This window comes from Rhinolophus sinicus, chromosome 14, assembly GCF_057876585.1.
Source record: "Rhinolophus sinicus isolate RSI-liver-muscle chromosome 14, RSI-T2T, whole genome shotgun sequence".
Lineage (NCBI taxonomy): Eukaryota > Metazoa > Chordata > Mammalia > Chiroptera > Rhinolophidae > Rhinolophus > Rhinolophus sinicus.
The window spans coordinates 95,371,879-95,384,540 of NC_142514.1; the positions used below are offsets into that span (position 1 = coordinate 95,371,879).

General features: G+C 37.0%; 1 protein-coding gene across 5 annotated transcripts in view; it reads left to right on the forward strand.

Annotated features, from left to right (window-relative positions):
- Window positions 1–12,662, forward strand: part of EXOC2 (exocyst complex component 2) — a 247,335-nt gene that overhangs the window by 156,947 nt on the left and 77,726 nt on the right. For all 5 annotated transcript variants that reach the window (XM_019714889.2, XM_074335319.1, XM_088791404.1 and 2 more), the window contains 3 exons: window positions 3,430–3,510; window positions 3,984–4,043; window positions 4,724–4,785. In XM_019714889.2, the coding sequence (XP_019570448.2) occupies window positions 3,430–3,510; window positions 3,984–4,043; window positions 4,724–4,785 (203 nt within the window). The remainder of the gene's footprint in view (window positions 1–3,429; window positions 3,511–3,983; window positions 4,044–4,723; window positions 4,786–12,662) is intronic.

Below are 12,662 nucleotides of genomic sequence, written 5' to 3' on the forward strand. Positions count from 1 at the left end.
AATTTTTTCCTTTTAGTTTTCTTAATGTGGTTACGGAAAATCTAAAATTACATGTGTGGTTGTGTTGGTGGCTCACATTGTACTTCTGCTGCACAGTACTGGTGTGAGGAAACTGCTGCACTGGGTTTGGAATCATAATCTGATTCAGTCCTTAGTTCTGTTACATGATAGCCATGCAATGCTGAAGAAGACACTTAACCTCTCTGCCCCTAGGTAAAGAAGAGGCTGAACACTTTCACGGTGTCGTTGGTTCAGATTAAATGGGACACTGTGGAATAAAACATTAAACTACAAAGCTTAGTATACATTTAAAGGGGTTTCATTTATTAAACTAGTACCTGTGATGTTATGCCTTACTTCAAAGCTCTTTCATAACCCTATCTCACTTAATTATCACAGCAAACCTGGAAGCCAGGCCAAAAGGGACCATTGGACCATTACACACTGAATATTCTGCCCCACATGAGATAAGCCAGGGCGGATGAGACAACTAGTTACCATGATGCTCAGTTTTTGCTGTGTGCTTCAGATCATTCTTGTGGACATGAAAAACATACTTATGTTCAATTTGAGAAAATAGAGCATCTGTTTTCAAGGATTTATGTTTCATTGAAAAAATTGACATAAATTCAACACTTAGCAATAAAATAGGTATTGGCTTTAGGTCCTCCTTCATGTTACTGTGTCTTGTGCACAGTCACCCTGGAATGTGCTTACTGATAGCTAGCTGCCACACCTGAGATCCCACAGTGCGCTTGTAGGATACCTGCCACATCTGGGGTCCCACTGTGTGCTTACTGATAGCTGCCACACTTGAGATCACACTGTATGCTTGTAGGATACTTGCCACATCTGAGTCCTAGTGAGTGTGTATGCGATAGCTGCTGCATCTCAAGTTTTGTTTGATTATAGTAGGGTAAGCCTCTGAAAATGCTCTGAAATATTAATGTAAAAACTTGTTTGTAGTCAATTTAAGGTTTAACTATAATGGTAAGAAACTGTAGCCATAGAACAACTAATTTCGTGTTTGGTCACACACACACAAGCCAGAAAACTAAAACCACGCCAGCCTGTGGATGAATGACCCACGGGAAGTTCCACTTGTGGTGTCAGCCAGTCCATCTTCTGGGCAGATGAAGAAGAAACATGCTGACATGGGAGATTTAGCTGGTTCCACATGGTCCTCACTTAGGAGATAAAGTGAATCAATGCTTAGAATGAAAGTCTGTGTTCCAGCTCTATTTTAACCTAACTGACATCTGTAAAATTTAGACTTTGAACAATGACCTAAATTGCATAACTCTAATTTTCATTTTGTTATCTTTTCCGTAGTACCAATCCCATTTGTTTGAAATGATACTATGTTTTTCTTTCCCTGTGACTGGGATAGGAAAACATTCCTTATCAAGTTAAAGAAATGAACATTAAGTTTTGCCTCATTATCACTATTCTTTCAGCAGAGGTATTATCTTTAATTTGAACTTCACTTTAGTGCTCTGAAAACAGCTCATCTGAAAGCATTCTGTTTTATTCTCATGTTGAAAATATTTTCTGCCTTTTTAAAATTTGGATAATTCTGAGAATTTTCTTCTTTCAGAAGAACTGGAATGATTTATGATAACTCGTTACAGTCAGCCAAGTTGGTGATTCACTGACAATACTCAGAGATAGCACTATGGTTTTTTTTTTGTTTGTTTTTTTTTTAGAGAAAAGAAAGATGTTTAGATTGCCCCAGTTCAAGTGAAACTACTTGTTGGGTGCTCTGATGCTCTCTATCCATTTATTGTATTAATATAGATATAAAACAAAAATAAAATCTGGTTCAAATTTTAATATAAGAAATTTCAATAACCACACGTGAACATTAACATTTAACTGTCCACAGTGGAATTTTGGATTTAATTCTCATGATTGTTACTATTTTAACATCTTAGATTTTCATACCTTTTGAGGCAGGTACATTGGATGGATACGATTAGGTATCTGACAAACATTTTGACTCTTTAAATACGTTCTGTACAGTTGGTATTTCATCCTGTAACAACTCCCCAATCCCCCTTTTTTGGTACTTCTACTTTTAAGTATTCTACATGGCGCCCTCTGGTGGCCTCAGAGTGCAGTATCAAAATGGCATTCAAGTTGAGGCACTATTTTAGCTTTCATGAAGGCTGGGTTCCTTTTTGTAAGAAAATAAACTTGTGTTTTTTTCTTTTTTCTTTTCTTTTTGCTTGTATACAGGTGGCTATTCTTTTTTCCCCAAACTCTTTTAAAAATTGAAGTGTGTGCTGAGGAGAGATTCTGACTGCAGATTTTTGCACAGAGTTGATGGAGTTGAACTTTGAGCCTTGCACAGTTCCGTGCCGCTGAATGAAATTCAGACCCCTAGCCTCATCTTTGAACTGCTGAGAGCACGCTCAGTGGTTGTGACACATTGTGGCCCCTCAGCACTGCCAGATTTTGTCCCCCCTGCCTGGGACGGTGCACATGTTGTCCTTTCTCCCTGAGCTCACTCCCTCCTTCCTTTTTCTTTTTAGGGGCTGGTCCCTCGTGTCCTTCAAATTGCAGCTTAAATGGCCTCACCGTATCAGGGGACCTTCTTTAACTGTCCTATAGAGAACAGATCCCTCCCATCACCATTTTTCTCTGAGTTCCCACTTATTTTCAACATGATAATTATTCTAGTTTGAGATTGCATGTATTTCTGTAGTTTTTACTTTTTTTTAGTAAAAAGTAAGACTTTTGTTGACTCTGACTTTTATGGTTAGTGTCTTTAGAATATACACTTAATGAGAACTTCGTCTGTTTTGCCCTTATTACCCCATCACCTACAGAATGCCCGGCACAAAGTAAACCTTAACTATAGTTAGAAGCTAAGGTGTTAGGATTCATTCAGACTTCTTTTGAATGCCATTTATTGTACATTTTCCAAATTTCATTTTCTGATTTAATAGATACAGAAAATGACCAATGACTTTTTGAATGAAAGATCTTGGATTTTTCCTGGATCATTATTGTGAACATTAAATTTTCTTGAAAGTAACAGAGATGTGGAAGAGGTGGGGGATGGAGCTCACCCAGAATATACCAGGCAAGCAGTGTTGAAAGTATGGACTCATTATATCTGCATTTTATCATGTCATTTGCCTCAGAAGGGGAGATTTTGATAAAAAACCTTAGTTACACATGACTTGTGTTCTTGAATTAATGCACTTTGGAGTCTCAAGAGTCACCTGTTTTTACCGTAAATATCAAGTGCAAAACATGCCAAATGGAAATCTTGATGACTAGATTATTTGTCAGTTTGTCTGTCTCTCTTCCGTTCCATACATCTGGAAAATTGAGAGTTCAGGGCGATAGTCACTTCTGTTAAATGTCGTAATAACCAGTGCTTGTTTTTTAATATTAAGACCTGCCTGTTTTCTCTTCCAGCCATGTCAGTTTGAACAGTGCATTGTACATTCTCTGCAGTCACTTAAAGGAGTTCTCGACTGCAAGCCTGGAGAAGCCAATGTGAGTTTTCTGCTACATTCAGTCTGTTTCAGACCTGCCCCACAAACCCCTGGGAATCACGGTTGTCAATTTTTGAGTCATTTCAGCACGAGAGCTTTTCCCTGACTGCTTGTTTGTTTCATTTCATCTGACTACATAAGTTGTTGATGTCTTGATTTCAGGAGAGGCTGACAGAAAATTCAAGTGGGAATTTCAGTGTTGTAGGTAGACTACTTGCATTGTTAACACTTTGTATGCAGACACAACACTTGCCGTAGGTATTGGCAGGCAGCTCCACGTCAGTGTCCTCTCAGGATGAACTCTGTCAGTGGGGACACTGTTGACTGGCTCTGCATGTGTGGCCAACTTCAGAGCAAGGTTTCCCACACTGGAGGCAGTTTTCCATGTGTTAACTTTTTATATTGAACTTCATAAACAAAAATTTTGTTTTCTTAGCTAAGTCCAAAAATTTTCAGCAAAATTCTTCCTTACAGGTCTTTCAACAACCTAAAACACAGGAGGAGGTGTGCCAGCTGAGCATCAGTATCATGCAGGTAACAAAGAAAAGCACTGATGCCCTGAGCCTGAAATAATGCAAATTATTTATCCCTCCCCCTTATTTATATCGTGTTTCCCCGAAAATAAGACCTAGCTGGACAATCAACTCTAATGCATCTTTTGGAACAAAAATTAATATAAGACTAGAATGTATTCTTTTTTCATCATTAGTACATACTAGTATATAGTAAGCAAGGTAACAAAATGAAGTTCAAGGTCAAAATTAATTCCAGTTTGTTTTAGCAACACCCCAATATTTCATTTCTGTCATGCTCCCCTGTGTGTGTTCTCGTGGTACTTTATATGTATTTCTTTTGGAGCACAGACTAAATGACATGGTAGTTGTTTACACGTGTCTAGAGTGGATATTCTCTGATTGGCACCAGTTCTTTGTGGGCACATAAAGGTGAGCATGGGTGAGCATGTGAGTGAGTCAAAGGAAAAGGTGTTTTCCTAAAATATATGTAAGAATTAAATATTTGGATCAAAATGTAGGTGATTTTAATTTTCTATCACTTATGTTATGGGAGATATATATACATACATACATAGATGCCTCTTACAGGGCCTGTTTTTCTGGTGTGTTTTTTTTAATTTATATAAAATTACTTTTAATGTCCAAATAGTTTGGCATGTAAGCATTCATTTCACTGAAACTTCCTATTTTTTGGCTTAGATTTTTATATATTGTCTGGAACAATTGAGCACCAAACCAGATGCAGATGTAGATATTGCACAGTAAGTAAAACTGAAATTAATCTCACTGATGCATTTGGGAGGATTGAAAATACAGACTGATGTTATATATTTGGTCTTATATCCTACGGCTTCCAATAAGACATATAGTTATTTTAATGCTATGTGTTTGTATATTTGACCTATATTCTTTCCATAATTTCTTTACCTCCTGAACACATCTCAGCATTACTAGAGACATGTTTAGCAAACCAAACACATGACTAGCTTACTAATTATCCAAATGAAGAAGTTCTATAAATAATGGAGTGGAAAATTAAAATATATTACTTCTAGTTGTTAACTTTTACAATTCAGGTGTTAGAGGATTGCATCGATACTCTTGTTAAAGACATTGTATTAGTAGGATTAAGTCTGGGTCAGCCTTAGTTGTTTGAGCTGTGAGGACAAATCTTGATTCTTTTTTTTTAAAGATTTTTATTGGAGAAGGGGAACAGGACTTTATTGGGGAACAGTGTGCACTTCCAGGCCTTTTTTCCAAGTCAACTTGTTGTCCTTTCAGTCTTAGTTGTGGAGGTGCCGTTCAGCTTCAAGTTGTTGTCCTTTTAGTCTTAGCTATGGAGGGCGCAGCTCAGCTCCAGGTCCAGTTGCCGTTTTCTAGTTGCAGGGGGCACAGCCCACCATCCCTTGAGGGAGTCGAACCGGCAACCTTGTGGTTGAGAGGATGCGCTCCAACCAACTGAGCCATCTGGGAGACCACTCAGCTCAAGGTGCCGTGTTCAATCTTAGTTGCAAGGGGCAGAGCCCACCATCCCTTGCGGGACTCGAGGAATTAAACTGGCAACCTTGTGGTTGAGAGGATGCGCTCCAACCAACTGAGCCATCCGGGAGCTCAGCGGCAGCTCAGCTCAAGGTGTCGTGTTCAATTTTAGTTGCATGGGGCACTGTCCATCATCCCTTGTGGGCCTCGAGGAATTGAACTGGCAACCTTGTGGTTGAGAGCCCACTGGCCCATGTGGGAATCGAACCGGCAGCCTTTGGAGTTAGGAGCATGGAGCTCTAACCACCTGAGCCACCGGGCCGGCCCCCAAATCTTGATTTTTTATATTTACAAATCCACGTGTTAATTCTTTTATAGTAATGTCCTATAGGATTTTTTTTTTGGTTTAAATTTAGTTTTTCTGAATGGTATTTGGCATGTGCACATATCTTCTCCCATTCAGTAGGTTGCCTTTTTGTTGTAGTTTAATTTTGCTTTTGTTGCCCTTGCCCCAGGAAACATATCCAAAAAAAATATTGCTAAGACCAATGTCCAAATTTTACTACCTATTTTTTTCTTCTAGGAATCTTACAGTTCATATCATATTTTAAATCTTTAATCCATTTTGAATTTATCTTTGCAAATGGTATAAGAAAGTGGTTTAGCCTAACTTATTGCATGTATCTGTCTAGTTTTCACATCACCATTTATTGAGGAGACTCTCTTTACCCCATTATGTATTCCTGACTCCTTAGATTAATTGACCGTATAAGCATGGGTTAATTCCTGAGTTTTTGTTTTGTTCCACTGATCTATCTGCCAGTTCCATGCTGTTTTGATTACTATAGTTTTGCAGTTTAGTTTGAAATCTGGGAGCATGCTACCTCCAGCTTTGTTCATCTTTCTCAATATTGTTTCGGCTATCTGGGGTCTTTCATGTATCCATGTAAATTTTAGGATTATTTGTTCTTGTTTTGGTAAAAATGCCATTAGTATTTTGATAGAGATTGCATTGAATCTGTAGATTACTTTAGGTAGTATGGGAATTTTAATGACATTAATTCTAATAATTCATGTGCACAGTACATCCTTGTATTTATTTGAGTTGTCTTCAATATCTATCATCCATATCTTACAGGTTGCAGAGTACAGGTCTTTCACCTCCTTGATTAAATTTATTTGCAGGTAGTTTGTTCTTTTTGATGCAATTGTTAATGGGATTGTTTTTTAAATTTCTCTTCCTGATAGTATGTTATTAGTATATAGAAATGCCACAGATTTCTGTATATTAATTTTGTATATTGCAGCTTTACTGCATTTATTAGTTCTAATACCTTTTTGGTAGAGTTAGGGTTTTCTGTATATATAGTTTCATGTCATTTGCAAATAGTCACAATTTTACTTCTTTCTTTCCAATTTTCATGCCTTTTTCCTTTCTCTTGTTTGATTGCTGTGGCTAGGACCTCTAATACTGTGTTGAATAAGTGGTAGGAGCGGGCATCCTTGTCTTGTTCCTCATCTAAGGGGAAAAGCTTTCAGGTTTTCACCAGTGAGTGTGTTATTAGCAGAGAGTTCGTCATATTATGGCCTTTATTATGTGGAGGTATGTTTCCTCTGGACCTATTTTGTTGGGAATTTCATCATAAGTACTCAATTTATTGAGAGGTTTTTTGTTTTTTGTTTTAATTCAAGTTTATTGGGGTGACAATTGTTAGTAAAGTTACATAGATTTCAGGTACACAATTCTGTGTTACATTCTCTATAAATCACATTGTGTGTTCACCACCCAGAGTCAGTTCTCCTTCCATCACCATGTATTTGATCCCCTTTACCGTCATCTACCACTTCCCTCCCCCCTGACCCTCTGGTAACCACTAAACTATTGTCTGTGTGTGTGAGTTTTTGTTTCTCGTTTGTTTGTCTTGTTCCTTTGTTGTTTTTGGTTTATACACCACGCATCAGTGAAATCACATAGTTCTCTGTTTTTTCTGTCTGACTTATTTCGTTTAGCATTATAATCTCAAGATCCATCCATGTTGTCAAAAATGGTCCTATTTCATCTTTTCTTACGGCTGAATAGTATTTCATTGTGTGTATATACCACCACTTCTTGATCCGTTCATCTATCGAAGGACATTTTGGTTGTTTCCATGTCTTGGCCACCGTAAATAAAGCTGCAATGAACATTGGAGCACACTTGTTTTTATGGATAAATGTTTTCAGATTTTTTGAGTAGATACCCAGGAGAGGGATTGCTCGGTCACATGGTATTTCTATTCGTAATTTTTTGAGGAAATTTTACACCGCCTTCCATAACGGCTATACCACTAAGCATTCCCACCAACGGTGTATGAGGGTTCCTTTTTCTCCATAGCCTCTCAAACACTTGTTACTGTTTGTCTTGTTGATAGTGGCCATTCTAACTGGGGTGAGGTGATATCTCATTGCGGTTTTTATTTGCATTTCTCTGATGATTATTGATGTTGAGCATTTTTTCATATGTCTATTTGCCATTTGTATGTCCTCTTTGGAGAAATGCCGCTTCAGGTCCTCTGCCCATTTTTCAATTGGGTTGTTTGTTTTTTTGTTGTTGAGTTGCATGAGTTCCTTGTATATTCTGGATACTAGCCCCTTATCGGAGGCACTGTTGGCAAAAATCTTCTCCCATTCAGTTGGTTGCCTCTTTATTTTGTCGATGGCCTCCTTTACTGTGCAGAAGCTTTAAGTTTGATGTAGTCCCATTCATTTATTTCAGGTTTTACTTCCCTTGCCTTTGGAGTCAAATTCATAAAATGCTCTTTGAACCCAAGGTCCATAAGTTTAGTACCTATGTTTTCTTCTATGCAGTTTATTATTTCAGGTCTTATGCTTAGGTCCTTGATCCATTTTGAATTAATTTTGGTACATGGTGACAGATAGGAGGCCAGTTTCATTCTTTTGCACGTGGCTATCCAGTTCTGCCAGCACCATTTATTGAAAAGGCTGTCTTTTCTCCATTGTAGTTTCTTTTCTTTGTCAAAAATTATCTGTCCATATTTATGTGGTTTTATTTCTGGGTTCTCAATTCTATTCCATTGTTCTATGTGTCTGTTTTTCTGCCACCACCATGCTGTTTTGATTATTGTAGCCCTGTAGTACAAGCCAAAGTCAGGAAGTGTGATACCTCCATTATTGTTCTTTTTTCTTAAGATTGCTTTGGCTATTCGGGGTATTTTGTGGTTCCAAACAAATCTGATGATTTTTTGTTCTATTTCTTTAAAAAATGCCATTGGGATTTTGATGGGGATTGCATTAAATCTGTATATTGCTTTGGGTAATATGGCCATTTTAACTATGTTGATTCTTCCAATCCATGAGCAAGAATGTCTTTCAATTTCTTTATGTCTTCTTCAATTTCTTTCAAAAATGTCTTATAGTTTGCAGCATATAGGTCTTTCACATCCTTGGTTAAGTTTATTCCTAGGTATTTTATTCTTTTTGCTGCAATTGCAAAAGGAATTGTTTTTTGTATTTCTTTTTCTGAGATTTCATTGTTAGTATATAGGAAGGCAATGGACTTTTGTGCGTTGATTTTGTAGCCGGCAACTTTACTGTATTCGTTGATTGTTTCTAATAGCTTTTTGGTGGAGTCTTTAGGATTTTCTATATATAGCATCATGTCATCTGCAAAGTGTAACAATTTAACTTCTTCATTCCCAATTTGGATGCCTTTTATTTCTTTCTCTTGCCTGATTGCTCTGGCAAGGACTTCCAACACTATGTTGAAAAGCAGAGGTGATAGGGGACAACCCTGTCGTGTTCCTGAACGTAGAGCAAAGGCCTTCAGTTTTTCACTGTTAGTTATGAGATTAGTTGAGGGTTTCTCATATATGGCCTTTATTATGTTAAGGTATTTTCCTTCTATGTTAAGTGTTTTAATCATAAATGAATGTTGTGTCTTGTCAAATGCTTATTCTGCATCAGTTGATATAATCATATGATTTTTGTCCTTTATTTTGTTTATGTGATGTATCACATTGATGGATTTGCGTATGGTGAACCATCCTTGTGCCCCTGGGATGAACCCCACTTGGTCGTGATGAATTATCTTTTTAATGTATTGTTGCATTCAATTTGCTAGAATTGTGTTTAGGATTTTTGCATCTGTATTCATCAGAGATATTGGTCTGTAGTTTTCTTTTTTTGTGCTGTCCTTGCCAGGTTTTGGTATCAGGGTAATGTTGGCCTCATAAAATGAGTTAGGGAGTACTGTCTCTTCAATTTTTTGGAAGAGTTTGAGCAGAATTGGTATTAGATCCTCTTTGACGGTTTGGTAGATTTCATTAATGAAGCCATCTGGTCCCGGACTTTTGCTATTGGGAAGGTTTTGGATGACTGATTCAATTTCGTTACTGGTGATCGGTCTGTTTAGATTTTCCAGGTCCTCATGGTTCAGCCTTGGAAGGCTATATGTTCCTAAGAACTTGTCCATTTCTTCTAGGTTATTGAATTTGGTGCCATATAGTCCTTCATAGTATTCTTGGATGATCCTTTGTATTTTGGTGGCATCCGTGATAACTTCCCCTCTTTCATTTCTGATTTTGTTTATTAGTGTCTTCTGTCTTTTTATCTTAGTGAGCCTAGCCAAGGGTTTGTCAATTTTGTTAATCTTTTCAAAGAACCAGCTCTTAGTCACATTAATTTTTTCTGTTTTCTTTTTGTTCTCTATTTCATTTAGTTCTGCTCTGATTTTTGTTATTTCCTTTCTTAGCTGACCTTGGGTTTCACTTGTTCTTCTTTTTCTAGTTCTTTAAGGTGTAACAGGAGGTTACTTATTTGGGATTTTTCTTGTTTCTTGAGATAGGCCTGTAATGATATAAATTTTCCTCTTAAAACTACTTTCGCTGCATCCCAAAAATTTTGGTAGGATGTATTTTCATTGTCATTTGTTTCTATGTATCTTTTGATCTCTCATCTTATTTCTTATTTAACCGGGGCGTTCTTTAAAAGTATGTTGTTTAATCTCCGCCTATTTGTAGTTTTTCCTGCTTTCTTTTTGCAGTTGATATCCAATTTCAAAGCCTTGTGATCAGAGAATATGCTTGGTATGATTTCAATCTTCTTAAATATGCTGAGGCTAGTTTTATGTCCCAATATGTGGTCTATCCTTGAGAATGTTCCATGCACACTAGAAAAAAATGTATAGTCTGATGTTTTAGGATGAAGTGCTCTATAAATGTCAATTATGTCCATTTCATCTAATGTGTCATTTAGGGCTGCTATTTCGTTGTTTATTTTCTGTTTGGATGATCTATCCATAGTTGTCAATGATGTATTTAGGTCCCCTAGTATAATTGTGTTTTGGTCAATTTCCCCCTCTCATTCTGTTTTTAGTTGCTTGGTATATTTCGGTGTTCCCTGATTGGGGCCATAAATATTGATGACTCTTAGGTCTTTTCTTTACCATTATAAAATGTCCATCTTTGTCTCTTGTTACCTTTTTTACCCTGAAGTCTGTTTCATCTGATATCACTATGGCTATGCCTGATTTTCTCTGGGTACCATTTGCTTGTAGTATCAATTTCTACCCTTTCACTTTGAGTCTATGTTTGTCCTCGTAGCTGAGATATGTCTCTTGGAGACAGCATATGGTTGGGTTTAGTTTTTTGATCCCATCTGCTACTGTGTGCCTGTTTTTGGTAAGTTCAGTTTTTACATTTAGGGTGATTATTGATATGTGAGGATTTCCTGTCATTCTATCTTAATATTCTGGTAAGACTGTATTCCCATTGTTTCTTTTCTTTTTTTGTTGTTGTCTATTATTTCTGTGTGGTGGTATTCTATGATTTTTCCCTCTGTTTCTTCTTTTATTACAGTATGTATTTCAGTTCTGGATTTTGTTTTTGAGTGATTACCATTAAGTTTATGTAAAAGAAAGTTTGATATTTAGACTATTCCATTTTTTTCAACATGCTTACTTTCTCCATTCCCATATTCCGGTTCAGGCCTTTATTCTCCCCCCCTTTTATGTTTTGGTTGCCACAAATTATTCCTGTTGATGGTGATCAAATAGCCTCCTTTAGTATTTCTTGTAGTGTAGATTGAGTGTTAGAAACTTCCCTCAGTTTCTGTATGTCTGGAGAGGTCTTTATTCCTCCTTCATATATAAACGATATCTTTGCTGGATATATTGTTCTTGGCTCCTAATTTCTCTCTTTCAATAGTTTGAATATTTGGTTCCACTCCCTCCTGGCTTGTAGAGTTTCTGCTGAAAAACCTGCTGATAATCTAATGGGCTTTCCTTTGTAGGTTACCATCTTCTTTTCCCTGGCTGCCTTGAGGATTCTTTCTTTGTCATTGATTTTTGACAGGTTCAATACAATGTGCTTTGGAAAAGTCCTGTTGGGGTTGAGGTGATTAGGTGTTCTATTTGCTTCTTGGATTCGAGGATCCAGTTCTTTCCACAAGTTTTCCACAAGATATTCTCATCGACTATTTGTTTGAATATACTCTCTGTTCCCTTCTCTCTTTCTTCTCCTTCTGGTATGCCCATTATTGTTATATTGCTCTTTCTGATGGAGTCAGAAAGTTCTTGTAGAGTTCTTTCATTTCTTTCAAGTCTCAAATCTCTTTCTTCTACTATCCGTGTCATATCCAGATTTCTATCTTCGATGTTACTGATTCTTTCCTCCGTCTGGTCAACTCTACTACCTATGCTAGCTGTTTCATTCTTCATTTCTATTATTATGTTCTTTATATCCAGAAATTCTATTTGGTTCTTTTTTAAAATTGTAGTGTCTTTGGTAAAATATGCATTTTGTTCTTTGAATGTGTCTCTGAGTTCATTAAACTGCCTGTGTGTGTTTTCTTGCATCTCTTTGAGTTTTTTAAGCGCTGCAATCTTGAATTCTCTGTTATTTAAGTCACATATTTCCATATCTTTTAAGTTCATTTTTTGGAGACTTTTCATTTGCTTTGTGAGCTGTGTTGTTGCCTTGGTTATTCATGGCCATTAATGGTTTATCATTTCTCGTCTTAGACATCTACAGGAGTAGGTTCTGCAACTGGTTGATAGAAAGAGGTCTTTCTTTTGTTTTCCAGTAGGTGTTGGTAGAATATTTTATTTTTTCTCCGAATGCAGCCTTTTATTCTCTATCACACTGTGGTGTTCTGTTTTCTC